The 17,077-nt window shown below is 42.3% G+C and overlaps 1 protein-coding gene across 1 annotated transcript in view; it reads right to left on the bottom strand.

The window, feature by feature from the left end:
* STK10 (serine/threonine kinase 10) overlaps positions 1–17,077 on the bottom strand; it is a 224,033-nt gene that overhangs the window by 38,847 nt on the left and 168,109 nt on the right. The window contains exons 9-11 of the mRNA XM_077472770.1: positions 15,037–15,549; positions 5,586–5,716; positions 2,854–2,977 (exon numbers count right to left, since the gene is read on the bottom strand). Coding sequence (XP_077328896.1) covers positions 2,854–2,977; positions 5,586–5,716; positions 15,037–15,549 — 768 coding nt within the window. The remainder of the gene's footprint in view (positions 1–2,853; positions 2,978–5,585; positions 5,717–15,036; positions 15,550–17,077) is intronic.

Genomic DNA, 17,077 nt, shown 5'->3' with positions numbered 1-17,077 from the left:
TTATAACACAAACACCCTTTTACATTATGATATCTTTATTAAACAAAGAGAACACATCATTAAGGTCAATGGGAATACGATTACCATTTAGAGCAAGGACATACGGAAAATGGTTAAATCACACTCAAGAATTCCAGGCAAAGAGATAATATTTAAAGTGTGATTTAAAAAAAGGCTTCTAATATTTCAGTGCCAATAAGGTCTGTTCTGAGGCAAGATCTGTTCATGAAAACCATGCCACAATAAAAGAAACTGTAGAAGACATTAAAAAGAAGAAGCATTTTATAGTTTTATGAAAGTCTACCGAGTCCTGTAGTGATGTGAAGGTAGGTAGAATGAGGCCTCCAGTAATACCTGCCCTTTATCTATTCTTATATGTGCTCCTACTATGGAGGCTCTGGAAATTAAGTTAGGACCACAGTATATACAGAGCTCCCTTGGTGTGGGCACTGTGGCTTATGCATATACTGTATTGGCAAAAGTGTGCAAAAAACCCTTGGTTTTTAATGTATACTGTTAGACAGGGCCAATTAAGTTGTTTTGCAGGCTGTTCGGGAAGTGATGGAAATCTTTTGTTGGTTTGTGATGTGCATTGTCCTTCTATGTGCACCTTGCTGCAAAGGTCGGTTATAGTTTGGGGTGGTTACTATTTTTGTTTAGGTGGGATGAGACACTGAGCGCTACGGGGGACGAAAAAGATCAACACTTCAGGAAACGTTGGTTTCCAAGAAGTCATCAGCCTGGGATTTAGAATTGCTCCGGAATCAAAACATTGAGACATTTTGGCTTACTAAAAATAATCTGTTGGATGTGATTGGATCAAGAGAGTACAATTGTGTTTCATCAGCTTAAACAGACCCCGTCACCAACTTAAATAATTGCAGGTAAAAGCACAGGAAAATTAAGTATTTTAAATGCTTACTGCATGACTGCTGCAGCTAAATTTTCCATAACTGATGCTTTATTTACTTACAATATGCCTTTGGACTCGCTATGAAATTTAACAACGCTGGTTAGAGTCAATTCCTAACACAGTCCCTCCCTCATTGCAGTTCTCTCCTCTTCTGGGATCGCCAAGTTACTCATGACTGGCCCAGCTCCTCCCCCACCGCCCTACATGACCTTTTACATAGCTTCCGCATTAGGAGCAAAGTGGAATACTATCACGTGCCACTTGAATGACAGCTCCGAGTCTGCTGGGGCTGCTCACATAACCAAGATGGCAGCACCCAAAAGCCATCTCAGGCCCTTTGAATGTCCACAAAAGGGAGGCTTTTTTTTTTTTACAGGTAAATTACATGCATTAGATACATTTAAATGCACATATATTCTTATTAGAAGATTGTTGTTGAAATGAATAGTCTGGCAAAAGGGTTTCTTTAAGCACAAATGTGTCTATTTATGGTACCTCGAAAAAATTCAGGAAATCTTAGGGGTTCAAAAACTTACACTACTCTAAACCAGGCTGCATTTGAGCTTTACTGACCCCTGCCTATCACATTTTTGCCACTAAGCAATATTATGCTCCTTGATGCTTTTCAGTGAGATTAGCTCAGTAAACCTTTCTGAAAACGAAAGTTATTCACATGTCTCATGCCATCATATATCTAAAAATCAACAGGATTATTCCTCATTCCAGAACAGTGGGCTGGGTGATGCAAATACCATAATTTATTTTGTCAAACCAGAAATGCTGGTGTATAAAGCAAAAAAATAAATAAAAAATCTAATAAAATACTTTCAATAAATCATCAAGATGCTTTCCTTAAATAAAAAAATAAGGCATCTTAACCCCTTCCTGCCTGGCCTATAGCAGAATGACAGCTGGGTGGTGGTTCAGTTATCCTGACTGGGAGTGTGTGGCGATCGGTGTGTCAGTCTGACACACCGCTACACCGATCTCGGTAAAGAGCCTGGGGAGGAGGCTCTTTATCACGTAATCAGCCATGTACAATCACAGCTGATCACGATCTAAACAGGAAGTTGATCGGCTTTTTCTCATTCGCATCTGACAGATGCGAGTAGAGGAGAGCCGATCGGCGGCTCTCCTGACGGGGGGTCTGCGCTGATTGTTTAGCGCAGCCTCCCCTCAGATGCCCACACTAGACCACCAGGGAAGCCCCCAGGACCACCAGGGAAGACCCTAGCATGTGGATGGCCAGATACATCCCCATGGCCATCCACATGTGAAAAAATATGCCAATTAGTGCCCACAAATGGGCACTGACTGGCACCTCTTGGCAAAATACAAAACAGGGATGCTCAGTAATGCCACCCATCCGTGCCACTTATCAGTGGCACCCATTACCTATCAGTGCCGCCTATGAGTGCCCATCAATGCAGCCTATGAGTGCCACCTATCAGTGCCCATCAGTGTCACCTCATCGGTGCCTATCAGTGCAGGCATATCAGTGCCCGTCATTGAAGAAAACGTACTTATTTACAAAAAAAAATGTAACAGAAACAAAGAAAACTTATTTTTTCAAAATTTTCTGTCTTTTATTTGTTGTGCAAAAAATAAAAATAAAATCGCAGAGGTGATCAAATGCCACCAAAATAAAGCTCAATTTGTGGGAACAAAATGATAAAAAATTTGTTTGGGTACAATTTACCATGGCCGCGCAATTGTCATTCAAATTGCGACAGCGCTGAAAGCTGAAAATTGGCTTGGGCAGGAAGGTGTCCAAGTGCCTGGTATTGAAGTGGTTAATGTGAAAACATTATGTAAAACTATTTCTGTGCCTTCTAGAATTACGGTATCTCTGAGCTGAAAAAAGATACAAAAGCCAATTCATTCTAACTTCTGAAATTTTAAAGGTGGCCTCTACTATTAATAGGAAAAAGGATTCTTACGTTCATTTCCTGCTCAAAGCGACGTATCATCTGCTCCAGCTGTAAGACATGTTTTGCATTCAGCTGGGCCTGGTTCCTGTGCTCTTCTTTCTGCAAGAGCCTCAATTCACGTAGTTCTTGGCGCCTGAGGTAGGTAAAACATTATTGGATTTAGTGCTTGCATACTCTTTATATTATTGGACAAGTTCATTTTGTCTCACACACGTGGTGGTAGAAGTCCATTGACATTTGTTTCAAAAGGTTAAAAATTCTTAGTATGCAGAGCTAAAGCTGGATTGAACCAAGAATTACATTTTCTGTTCCCACAAAGGAAGTGGCAATTTCCTTGCTTCCTCGTTCTGCATTAATAATGGAGCTGTCAGTCAAAGTTATGTAGCAGAAATGCTGCCTAAGGACATACAGTTTGTGAAAATGCTTAGAAAATAGAATTGTTTACAGAGTTCAACCATGTTTTTTGTCTTTTTTCTAGATTAAAGTTGTTTAAGCTGTTGCAAAGGAGTAGACCCAACCTAGAAATCACAAAACCCCAATAAGATCACTTATTTCCAGGGCAGAGTATAGTCCCCTGCTAATGTTCAAAATTAAATTACAATGATCCTTCTAGCATTATCCCTATAAATACTTTGCTGCCCATCCAGTATGCTACACTTAACGAGAAGTTTGGGGATAAAAAAGGAAAAAAAACAACTTTATAGTCATCTAGGTGAATGCAGCATTGATCCAATGCTGCATCTGTACCCCCAACTCTACACCGAGAACTAAGGGATCAAAGACCACTGATCACTCACTTCCCAGTCTTCAGTGAGCTGGTGACTGTCAGTCATCACCTCTCTGCTCTGCCCCTCCAGCGCTAGGCTGGTGGGGGGGCAGGAGCAGCTGGCTCAGGCTCTCAGCGGTTCATTAACATTAAAGTCAGGATCTATCCAGAGTCTAGACTGGCTAAATACGGGTCAGGGGAGTGCAGAAGTAGGCCAGAAGAGCTATACTTCTCCCTTACCACTCTCTAAGAAGCACCCAAACACCAACCTAGGGAATTCCCCCAGTAATCTGCTCTTATTTTATCTCTTTCAGGATTGTGAGAAAAGCAATTCAAAACCCACGTTTGACTGCACGATCCCTCCAGAAAGATCTGGCAGACACTGGAGTTGTGGTACACTATTCCACTATAAAGAGATACTTGCACAAATATGGTCTTCATGGAAGAGTCATCAGAAGAAAACCTCTTCTACGTCCTCACCACAAAAATCAGCGTTTGAACTTTGCAAATGAACATATAGACAAACCTGAGGCATTTTGGAAACAAGTTCTGTGGACCGATGAGGTTAAAATAGAACTTTTTGGCCGAAGCAAAGGTACATTTGGAGAAGAAAGGGCACATAATTTAATGAAAAGAACCTCTGTCCAACTGTTAAGCATGGTGGTGGATCAATCATGCTTTGGGGTTGTATTGCAGCCAGTGGCACAGGGAACATTTCACAAGTTGAAGGAAAAATAGATTCAATAAAATTTCAGCAAATTTTGGATGGTAACTTGATACCATCTGTGAAAAAGCTGAAGTTAAAGAGAGGATGGCTTCTACAAATGGATAATGATCCTAAACACACCTCAAAATCCACGGAGGATTACATCAAGAGGCGTAAACGGAAGGTTTTGCCGTGGCCTTCACAATCTCCTGGCCTCAACATTATTGAAAATCTATGGATAGACCTTAAAAGAGCAGTGCGTGACAGACAGCCCAGTAATCTCAAAGAACTGGAACACTTTTGTAAGGAAGAATGTGCAAAGATACCTCAAACAAGAATTGAAAGACTCTTGGCTGGCTACAAAAAGTGTTTACAAGCTGTGATACTTGCCAAAGGGGGCAGTACAAGATATTAACTCTGCAGGGTGCCCAAACTTTTGCAGATGCCATTTTTTTGTTTTCTGTAATTTTGAAAGTGTAAATGATGGAAATAAAATCTAACTTTTTTTGACATATTATAAGAATGTCTAATTTGTAATTTGATGCCATTTGGAGATTTTTCCATCTTTCCTTGGCTTCGTTATGCACATTAATACACATTTTTACCAGGGATGCCCAAACTTTCGATCCCCACTGTAGCGCGACTTAAGGCGACTAGGGGCGACCTGAAGTTGGATCTGAATCGCCCCTGTGTGAACCGAGCCTAAGAAAAGCTTTCCAAAATATTCCTTAGACAGATCTTGATCAAACGATCGACTGTTGAGCAGGAACTGCCACACAGTGATCAGAATGTGACCAGTCCTTGCTGGATTCGAATTATGTTTACTTCGGGAAGATTTATTCTCATTTCTTGTTGCATTTGATTTTTTTCCTCCATTTTCTTTATTGGATGCGTTTTATAGCAGAAAGTAAAAAATATGGTTTTCTCTTTTTAAAACTGTCTGTTTTTTGTTTAGAGCGCAAAAAGTAAAAACTGTAGAGATGATCAAATACCACCAAACGTAAGCTCTATTTGTGGGGGGGGGGGAAAGACAAATTTTATTGGTGTACAGCATTACCCGACTGCACAATTGTTAGTTAAGTTAACACAGTGCCGTTTTGCAAAAAATGGCCCGTGATGAAGGGGGAGGGGGGGGGGGGTAAATATTCCAGAGGGCAAGTGGTTAAAAAAATCCTTTATATTCACTTTAATATGATTTATCATATATTTACCAACTACAAGTATGACGGATGCCTTTAAATCGGTGAAGAACAAAAAGATCTTGTGTACCTTAAAAAGCGCATCTCTTCATCTTTTTTATCATCGTCCCCAATAATCTTGGAGGTTGTAATGCTCACTTCAACTCCATCAACTACATATCGCCTGGTACGCTTCAGTGTTTTGCTGTGAAGTCGAGAATCCTAGAAAACATAGGAAAAATGGCGTTAACAGTTTATTGTACACCCGTTAACAGAGATAACTGAAAAACAACTCCAGTTATCAGTAAGGCTGCATTCACACCTGAGCATTTTAAGTCACGTGTTTTTACGGCAATTTGGCCAAGTTTTTTACCCCGCTTTTACCGCGATTTTGTTCAGGTCACCAATGTAAAAGGCAGAAAAATGCCTGTAATCTGCCCCATAGAAGCTTATGTTCTTTTTTGAGCTCAGGGCATTTTTCTGAAGTTTTGCTTCAGGTGACAAAACGCTCAGATGTGAACAGGTGCCATTGAAATTAATGTGATTTTGCTTCTTTGGTGTTTTTTTCAGGCGTTTTACGAGCTGAAAAAGCTCAGGTGTGGATGCAGCCTAAAATGGCAACACTCAGCCAGTAGCTACAGAGGCATACATTCTTCAGAACGATGGATACATGGTAAAAATGTAGCATTTCCTTTATACGATTTGCAAGAGCACACCGCTTACACTATTGTATAATCATTATTTTGTGCATAGTTGTGTGTATATATGTACATGAGTAAAATAAATTGCAACTCTCAGAATGAAAACAGACCTTGGTGCAACAAATCGGCTTAGCGGGATTCAGGTAACAAGTCCGGGTCGGCTGTAAGGTGCCAACCTCGTTTTCAGGGAGTCAGAGGTTGAGTAGTCGGTTCAAATAAGCCAAAGGACCTTAAATTTGTGTAGGCAACTACCCTCCACCACTCCACATCTCCAGCATGAGGGAGATACGGATGGGAATATTTTATGAAGAGTTTGAGGATCTATGTACCATCGGGAGAGGAGTTTAAATTTTTTTCCTGGGTATAGCAGGATATAGAGGATTTATGCGTAAAGTGGAATGATTTTTGCCAGTCCTCTAAAGGAAGATCCCTGCCCAAGTCTGTAGACCACTTCCTGGTGTAAGAAGGGGGTTGAACATGTAGCAGTGCATGTTGTAGAGAGTACAAAGAGGAGAGTAGGTGTCTAGGTGTTTCTGAGAGAGAGCACAGCTGGTCGAATCCCATTAAAGGTCTATGGATTTGGGAAGAGGAAAACAATTCAGAGCAAAACGAGGATATCCGAAGTGTCGTGAGCCACCTTGAACGCCTGGTAAAACGGGGGTACCTAAAGAGGGATCCACAAATGAACTTGCTACAGGCCAGATTGGTCAGGAGAATGGGCCTATTGTATTGGACCCCATACCTTAAAGCAAAGAAAGGTGGTCAAATAATGAAGTGAGGGGCGAGGGGTCTGTGGATAGAAGAGATGACAAGCCCCTTTTGTACCAGAGATGTAAGGCAGTGTCTGTTAAGAGGGAGGTGAGGAAAGTAAGTGTAGTTTCTGCCCATAACGCCAGAGTAGAGCCCGTAGATCAAAGGGGGATAGGTCTTGTTCTACCGAGATGGATGCTTTAGGGAAAGGGCAAGGGAACCATTCCAGGACCCTGGACAGCAGAGCTGCCCTATGGTATAGTTCAAAATCCGGGAGACCCAGCCCACCCCAAATTTTAGGATAAGTGAGCAATGTGTGGCGAATGCGGGATAGGCCCTGGTGCCAAATAAATTGGATGGACATGGAACGGAGGGAGTTAAAAAAGTGGTTAGGGACGGCAATAGGTATTGTTTGAAATAAATACAGTAATTTAGGTAGGGTGTCCATTTTTAGGGAGTTAATGTGACCGAACCAGGGTAGCGAAGAGGAGCATCAGCGTCTAGTTCCTTCCTGAGTCGGGTAAGTAAAGGAAGATAGTTAAGGGAGTAAAGATCCGACAAATTAGATGGGATTGTTACCCCCAAGTACGATATGCCTTTAGTGCTCCATAGGAACGGGAAGTTAGCCTTTACCCTGGCAAGGGTGGGGGGCGATAAGGAAATATTAAGGGCCTCTGTCTTGGACATATTCAACTTGAAGTTACTAAACTCCCCGAATCTGTGGAATTCGTGCATCAGAGAAGGTAGGGATGTGTGTGGCTGCTGGATGTAGACCAGGTCATCCGCGTAGAGGGAGAGGTTGTGGTCAGCGGAGGGTGTCTTAATCCCTACACTGGAGGTATTCTGTCTGATGGCTCTAGCTAAGTGTTCTATCACTAATACAAAAAGTAGGGGTGACAGGGCAGCCCTGCCGGGTACCGTTCGATATGTGGAACCGTGTGGATGAAGATCCATTAATCAGGACGGAGGCTGAGGGTCGGGAGTATGGCACCATAACCTTGGACACAAAGGCGAGGCCAAGGCCTATCTGTTCGAGACAGAGGTGCAAAAACTGCCAAATGACTCGGTCAAACGCCTTCTCTGCGTCAAAGGAAAGAAGGCATGCCTTAAGGTGGTGTCATTGAATGTAAGAAACAAGATGGATGGTTTTAGTTGTGTTGTTTCTGGCTTCCCTTCCAGGGACAAACCTCACTTGATCTGTGTGGATAAGAGAAGGTAAAAAGGAGTGAGAAGCGGTTAGCCACAACTTTTGCAAAAAGTTTAACATCTATGCTGAGTAGCGAGATCGGCCAGTAACTACTGCATTGGGAAGGGTCTTTACCTGGTTTGGGTATGACTGAGATTTTGGCTGATAAAAGGGCACTGGAGGGAAGATGGGAATCGTCTATAAAGTTAAACGCTAAAGAGAGCAGAGGGGCGAGGGATTGGGCAAACAATTTATAAAACTGGGGAAAAACCCATCGAGGCCTGGACATTTACTGGATTTCAGCCCTTAAAATCGCAGTGAGGAATTCCTCCACTGTGAGAATCATCTAAATCAGCAGAGTCTTTTGCATCTATCCGTAGTAGGGCCGTCTCAGTGATATAGTCCTGCATGTTGGGAGGGTGCGGGCTATTTGCGGGGGACTGTCTAGTCTGTGGGGGAAGGTTATATAGCTGGGAATAATAGCATTGGAAGGTGTCTAAGAAACCCGGGTGTTACTAATCTTTTGTTGACTGGAAGTGCAAATATGTTGGATGGGTCGGCGGGGGGGAGGGTGTTGGACTTTCGCTAAGTGTTGCCCACATTTGTTGGCTAAAGTATAGTGCCTATTACGGCCTCTATCTCTGGCTATAAGGGAGTGGGCGTTTAATGTGTTGAGTAAATCTCGTTGGGCATTGGAAAGATCAACATAGGTGGTAGGGTCCGGGGTTTGCTTGAGTGCGAGTTCCAAAGTAGCGAGCGTGGAAAGCAAGTGGGCGATATCAGCAGATCTGGCCTTCTTTAGGTGGGCCCCTTTCAGCTTTTAACAGGGGCAACTGTCTGTACCCCTGTTAAGCAGATTCACCCCCTCTAATTATTTAGTTTACCATTATGATTGAAAGCAGAATTAAAACAAAAGCCCAAATTTTGGGGTGTCCCCAGAAAAGTAATAGAGGGGAAATCTTCCAATGGGGAGACTAGTTCTGATGACCTGGGGGTTCCAAAGGAATCCCCTTCAATTGCAGGGATTTTCTCTCACTTCCTGTTCACAAATGTCTGCAATAGAACACAGATTGGGGGGGGGGGGGGATCTGGCAGAGGTTCTAATCCTCCCTTGCTCTATTCAAAATGTAAAACATTTTCCCTATAGTTCTACTTTAAGTCCTTGTATCATTTCATTTGCAAACCCTGCACAACAGAGCTTAGACTGGAAGAGGAAGAAGTTGCTACACTGCTCTATGTAACAAGGCCCATGGGGGGGGGGGGGGGAAGGAGAGGGAGAATAGAGATGAACTCATCAGCCTGCTGTTCTTTTCACAGTCCAATCACAGGCTCAGGACAGGGGGCAGGACCTATTGTACCTGCATCAGGTAGATGTCAGACCTCCAGGCAGGCTGTGCTGTTTGGAAGAGCTGTGTTAATCTCAGAGAGGAATACAAATTCTTTGCCAGGTAAAACAACTCCCTTATTTGGAATTCATCTCTGTATTTAGCAGTTTGCATGGAGGTCAACTTTGCATATCCCTCCCTATTTATCCACATATCTCAACAACTTTATCAAACTTGTAAGCGAGTACACTATCATAAGGAATTGTGAAAATGTCAATGCCATGGTAATTTTTATTTGCACAAACAAAAAAAACAAAAAAAAACAACTCCCCTGACTTTTTTTTTTTTTCCCCAATTCTACCAAAACCTAGAAAATAAAAATGTATGCACCGAAATTTGCTATCAAATTAAAGCCACATCTTTTCCAAAAGAGATTTGTAATTTTAGGAAATACTACAAATGCTAAAAGGTGCAAAACGAACACAAAAAAAAGGTAAAAAGGTTCTGGGACTCAAGGGTAAGAAAAAAGCTCTGAGACTTGTGTGGAAAGGGAAAACTCTCCACAATTCAAGATAGAAAGGGAATAGGCTCTGGGATTCAATGGCCGAAAGGAAAAAAAAAAAGTCTGTGGGACTTGAGGTAGGAAGAGAAATTAGGCTCTAGGACTCCAGAGTGGAAAGGGAAAAAAGGATTGCGACACTCAAGGGTGGAAAGGGAAAAAAAGTATTTGGGACTTGAGGGAGGATCACTATGAACATCACCCCATCACTTGTCCCCTGCTGACCGACACACCACTTTCCCCGCTGCTTAAATAAACAAAGAGCAAGGTCAATGGCATCACAAGGGGCAGGGCCACCTGGTGACGACATGGACTATAAATGACCATGTCCATATTTGGTCAATTATGTCATAAGGGGGTGGAGCCATGGATATTTCCCTTTTCCCTTATGATGTCATTGATCAAATATGGACATGTCGATTTATTGTCAATAATGTCACCAGGTGCCCCTCTTGATATCATTGACCTCGCCCCCTTTGTTCAAGTAAGAGAGCGTCAATTTGGCAGGAGCCAAGCGACAAAGCGGTCGTGTCAGCAGGCTTTTATTTTTTCATATTGGCAATGGGCACCATTTATCGTAATTGATGCTGTACATCGGGGGACATTTTAAAATGTGTTTTTTTTTTAAATATCAAAATAAAAAAGGTCAAAAGTTTCATTGTGTTTATTTATAGAGCACATTCTAATTTTTTTGGTGAACGAGTAGGGGTAACACTCATACACATGGCAGGGGCTGGAATCTGGGGACTTCCTTGCTAAAGGGGACTGCCAGATTCTCATAAGTCACCTGCACGTCCACAACCATTTGGTCGGGCTTGTGGGGAAGAAGCCCTGGTCCTAATCAACATGATGCAAAGGTGCTGTTCTGGGGGAGTCCACCCCCCAGCATAAAAGCACCCTCCCCATGTTGAGGGCATGAGGCATGGTATGATTTGGGGAGTAGGGAGGGTTCACACTCACCCCCCCCCCTTTGTTGGCCTGCATGCTTGGATAAGGTTCTGGTACGAATTTTGGGGGGGGGGCCCTCATGCCAAAAAAAATAAAAATAATGGAATGATGTGAGGCCCAATGGTCTTGGTATGGATTGGGGGAAGGGACTCTCATGCCATTTAAAATAAAAAATAAAAATAAATAACGTTGGCCTTTTTGTTAACGTTCTGTTGTCAGCAGGGATAAGCCATTATTATGACGCATTGCACACAGTACTGGATTTGTGTTCTCTTCAAGAACCCTTCTACTGTGTTCCCTTTCCACCGACATGTCCCATAATAGCAGCATAGGCTGCTATGTCTATTGATACACGGCTGCCTGATTGTATGCGTCGCTCCCTCACTGGCTGAATAAGTGACGCTTTTAGCTTTCTGGATCACTTCGCTACTTAGTGGTCAGCGGTCAGGATGCGTACTCACTATAAAAGGTGTACTGCTTGAGGCAGACAGGCAACTTAAAAAGCTGCACTGCTGAGGCAGGAAAAAGGTGTATTAGAAATGTATTATTTAGCAGTTAGTATAAAGTTAAGCTTTGAATACTGTCAATACACTTTGAAGATGGGAATAGTGTATAAGCATGCAATGACATCATCAATCGACAAACAAATTCAAATTTCACCGACAACCACACTGGACTAATTTCCAATTATAAAGATTAATTAACCCTTGGAGGTGTTGGAAGATACAGGTGAATCTGTATTATGTTTTTATATCTTTCGAAGAGCTCCACTCAAAAAAACAGAAAAAAGGCGCAAAACTTGTCCACGCGGGAATTTCTACATCGTGCACTGGATGAGTGTATCAACGAAAACTGCGATAAATTAAACAAAAACGTAGTTCTCTTCTCAGCATGCAAAACTCACATCAAGGCACTTCCGCAGCGTGTGCTAATATAGGGAGCGCTCCAACCCAATCTTTCATGTATTTTGAACTTCTGAATAATGCCACCAACAAAATAAGAAAAGGGAGGGTGCAAACTGGCTAAACAAGTTAACTGTACACTAAGTAAATCATTGCTGAAGATCTTTATGCCAATAAAACAGGCACACAATATACGTCACTCACTTTGCTTTGACCTATGTAAATAATGCTCACTCGTATGCAGATGTTGTTGAGTCATTTTAAACAAGGGCTCATCTGGTACTAACATTCCAGAAATGTGAAGAAGCAGGGTGGGTATGTCCTAGGATACAGAAGTGTGAACCCACACACGGCAGCAGCCTGGGTGAATGATTAACAGGTAGGCAATTCTATTACTGATGGCAGAAATAACCTCTAATGCAGGAATATTTGTGTACACAAAACACAGTGCAGAGTACAATTTAAGGCACAGCTAGAAAAACACATAAACTAGTACAGTATCCAAATATTGCCAGCAAACAATATTTATGTTTTATCCCTTAATGACCTTAACCCGTTGCTGACTGCCCTATAGCACATTTACCACTACAGAGCGCTCACGCTGCGCAGGATCTTTTATTTCCACATGATCCTGCATTTCCAGTTATCGGGCGTGGGAGCTGATCAGAGGGTCCCACGGACCCAATGTCCGCCAGCACCCGCTGATCTTTCAGAACACAGTCAGATTACCATTCTGTCAGTAAGGAAGGAATGGATCCTGTGTTCCTGCAAAGGTAGGGACATGGATCTATGCCTTCCACTAGTACAACCACCTTCCTCACTAAACTAGAACACCAGCTAGGCACACGGTTAACTCTTTGATCGCTCCTGATGTTAACCCCTTTCCTGCCAGTGTCATTAGTACAGTGACAGTACATATTTTTAGCAACACCGTGCCGTACAGCAAAAAATGGCCTGGTCTGGAAAGGAGGGGTGTAAATCTTTCGGGGCTCAGGTTGGTAATACTACTGTACAGTAAAACAAATAAAAAATTGAAAAGTGCAAGCCTATTTTTGAAGCACTTTAAAGGTGGCACTGTCTTTCCAGCTTGCACATGCAGATCACAGGAAAATGTACAGAGCCAGTGTGGCTTTGTTCTATGGATCACCGAGATCCAATCACAGCAATAAAAATGTTTTAACAAAAAATGTCAAGAAACCCTTACTCTTCCACCAACTGCTTATGACTTTATAAGGATGGCCCATAAACTAAGCAATAATAAAAGACAACACATCTACTTAGTGTTAAGACCGATTGTCAAACCTCTAGGCCTCTAAATAGGATATATAATGCTGCTCTGGAGCATTAAAACTGAATTTGCAACTTTCTTTTAATAGAAATGAATGGAATGATCAATCCCAGCATAGATCATACCTCTGTACTATGCTGCTTTGTTGTCTGCAGATCCCCTGATATTCTGGGTTTAGTTGTTGCTTTGTACCACGTGACACACTGTAGTTTTTGAGAGACTGTTTCTTCAACAAGCCCCTTCTCTGCAGTGACCGAACACTCCCCTTTGTAATCTTCCAGACTCTGCAAATGATGCAACTTCCTTCACAGCTCTGATGGTGGGTGGGATGAAATACATCCCAATTAGCAGTCAATCCCACCTAGTCACACTTAGAGGAAGAGTCCAATCCTCCCAAGTCCCTCCTCACAGATCACTCACAGATCACAGCTTTATTCAAGAAAACAACTTCTTACACAGCTTGTTTTGAAAGCTAAAAGCTAAATGTGCCACTGCTGGGCAGGATTGAATGAATCACAATTCAGTCCTGCCCAGTTAAATATGCTGACCGGTGAGTACAGGGAGAGTCCCACCCCTTAGATCCCACCCTCTTAGAGCCCTGCTCCCTGTGAAGTGATTCATTTACACATGAAGGAAACACCATCATAATAACCTCCCATAGCCCTGTAGTCTTAGATTGTGCCATTATTCTTTGGCATGCTGCAAAACAGAAAAGACACAGGAAGGAGGAACGACACATTTATACCTTTCACCACCCACATGAAGGCCAAGAAACACCCACAATAACCTTACAACCCACCCACATAAACTCCCAGAACTGGTACAAGTGGCTCCGCTCCGAAAATGCAGCGGCTCAAAGGATCATGGGACATGTAGTGTCAGGACTAGAAATGGAAGGAAACAGGAGGTCAGAGAACTTTGAAATTCAGCCAGGAGGAGAGACACCACAGACAGAGAAACCTGCTGTATACAGCTAAATGAGGTAGGACATAAAAAATGGACCCTGGGGTTGTCATTCATTTACATGCACAAGGCATCCGTTTCAGGAAGGAAAAGCTGGAGTTCTTCTTTAATGACAAAGTGTCATGCGCTCTTTACCTTTTGTCTGCTTAGGAAATATTAAATAGTACTTCTGCAACATTTTCAGTTGTTTGTAAAGCCCAAAAACAAACCACCTATGCTGCTGATATGATTTATCACACAAATGCTGTGTCCCAGCTAAAAATGCATGAAATTATGCCGGATAATGCTGTCCAAATCATAAAACTAAACCGTAAATCCAATTAATAAAAAAGTAAGCATAAATAAGGCTAAATATAGGTTAAGGAGATCATACCAAGACATTCAACAAGACTTCATAGAGAAACAAACTGGAGGGAAAGAAAGGATGAATGTGTTACCCTTACCAATCCATCAGATGTTTTATTTTTCTACACTACACTTTTTTACACTACAAAATGCCAAGCATCTGTTACAGCCATCTTCTATTCTGCCTTCTTCTTAACTTCTATGAAAAAACCAAATGCACACAGGCACATTGCTCTGCTTTCATTCAGCACTGACTAGACTCAAGCTATATTGGTGCTATTAGACCCATCTAACAAGAACTGCTAAACTTTCATCTGGCTCTACGGAAAGGTGAACAGGAAGCTGCAAATGGTATCAGTTCAATGAACTCAAGATGCAAAACACTTGAACTTCATAGGCCCTGCAGGAAACAGAAATGAGGGTAAAAGATAAAAGTTTACTGAGCAGCACCAATGACACAGCCGAACTATGACTCAGTGGTGCTTATCAAGTTATTGCTGAAAAGCCAGCAAATCTCACAAATGTTTTACTAAAGAAATGTTAAAACACACTGGCATGGGTAAACATCATCTTACCCTGACAGAAATTGAACCAGTTTCTTTGTTAAGGGAAAGATCAGCGGACAAGTTCATGCTGAGATCCACACTGTCTGAAGCAGAATTACTGCCTGAGTCGGAGTCCCTTTTTGACCAGCTACTGAAGAAACGTGAGGGAGAGCTGATGCTTCCATTATGCATTAGCTCAGCAGAAAGGCGTTCATATTGGCTGTTCTTTGGCTTGTGACTGTTGGGTAGAACGGAGATGTGGTCTTTATTTCCATCTTGGCTATGATTTTCAGCTGCAGAATGGCCCCTTCTATCTACTTCAATCAATGGGTTGATGTTAATAATGTCAGGCTTTGGATCTTCTACACTGTGAGTACTCTGTACATGAATATTCTCTGAAGAACTTCTGCTGTCAGCTTTGCTGCTTATAGTACTGTCTGGGCTTTGGTCCTTCGAATGTTCTGCAAGAGGCTTTATTCCATTGCTAACTGGGCGCTTGTCTTTTTCCACATCAGAGGGGTACTGGCCGTTCTTTGCTGGTGGCTAAAAAACAGAATGACAAAAAAAATCGATGTAAAAAATAATGACCAAAATATGCACCATAGCAGCAAATAAAAGAAAATTAACACATACTAAGTGATTGTAAAGCTTAACCCTTTTTTTATTAAAATATAAAGCCTACTATATACTTACCTGCTTTGTGCAAACGGTTTGCACAGAGCGGTCCGGAAACTCCTCTTCTGGGATCTCTGACCAGAGCTCTTGGCTTATACTCTTCTGCGTCTGCCTCCACAGCAAGCGCTTGCTATGAGGGCAAACGCTCAGGCTTGCTCCTGAGCAGAGCGGTGTGCATCCATAGATACAGATGCCTTCCAGAAGCTGCTAGTGTGGCATAGTGCAATAAGCAGCCAGATCGTGAATATAAAAGTGTTAGTCAAAGGAAGAAAAAAAAAAGGGTGAAAGATAAAAAAAAAAAAAAAAACACATCTTCAACAGGAGAAGGAGTCCACCATTTGAAAAGCACTAGCAAAAAACTGGAGCCTCGAGGAGCAAGCAGGGTTATAGAAATACACTTGGGCCCACCAAAGATTTAGTCACCTGAAGGTAGCCGCATGAAGGCCCTTTCAAATGGGTATTCCACTTGTATGTTTTTTATATGTCTGTTTTTGTAAGAAAAATGGACAGCAATTTATTCCTATGAGCTTGCAGATGTAAACCGATGATCATCTGCTTACATCCACCTACATCTGTGTCCATTCAGGTACATTTTTAAAACAGAAAAAGACTGCATCCTTTTCAGTTTACACATATCTGAAAAGAACTAAATGCATGCTGTCCACTTACATCTATTTTGTTTATGTTAGTTTTTACCCAAGAATCTTTTTTTTTTCATAATGTCTTCTATGGTTAGTGTATTCAAGAAAACAAATGCAAAAACGGATGTAAACTAAATCAGTATTCATAAGCTTATTAGCAAAAAGTTTGACTGAACTGATTATGCCCGCGGGCCTTGCTCACACAGGTGTACTCAAGCGTACACCCATGCAAGGGCCACGTTTGCCTGCACAGGATGAACAGATTGCTCTGTGCATCTGTGTGTGGGTATTCCTATTCATGTCTATTGGAAACAACAGCTGTTCCCAATTTGACAATGTGAGGGTGCCTGTCCCCAAATGCCGAAAATGCGAGTTAGGAGACACGTACCCACACAGATGTCAAATTGGAGTAGTGGTGGTGTCTGTGCAGCCACTGTGCCCAATAGACATGAATGGTACTGCCCACCAATGGATGCACGGAAGAAATATGGCCCTTGCACAGGTGCATGCTTAGAGTTGTAAAGGCAGAGGGTTAATCTGAATGCATTATATGCATTAAGATAAAAATTATTTTGTGTGTACCAGCCGCCCCAGCACCCACCTAAATACTTACCTGAGCCTCATCTCTCTCCAGCGATGTTGACGAATGTCTAAGCTGTCCTCCCGATTGGCTGAGACACAGCAGATGCGCCATTGGCTCCCACGGCTGTCAAAGTCAGCCAGGGTAGAGAGGGGCAAGGTAAGGGCTCAGTGTC

This window comes from Lithobates pipiens, unplaced genomic scaffold, assembly GCF_037356315.1.
Source record: "Lithobates pipiens isolate NorthernLeopardFrog02 unplaced genomic scaffold, aLitPip1_a1.2 Scaffold_8, whole genome shotgun sequence".
Taxonomy (NCBI): domain Eukaryota; kingdom Metazoa; phylum Chordata; class Amphibia; order Anura; family Ranidae; genus Lithobates; species Lithobates pipiens.
Note: the sequence above shows the minus strand (reverse complement) of the source record. Positions and strands in the feature narration are given on the sequence as shown.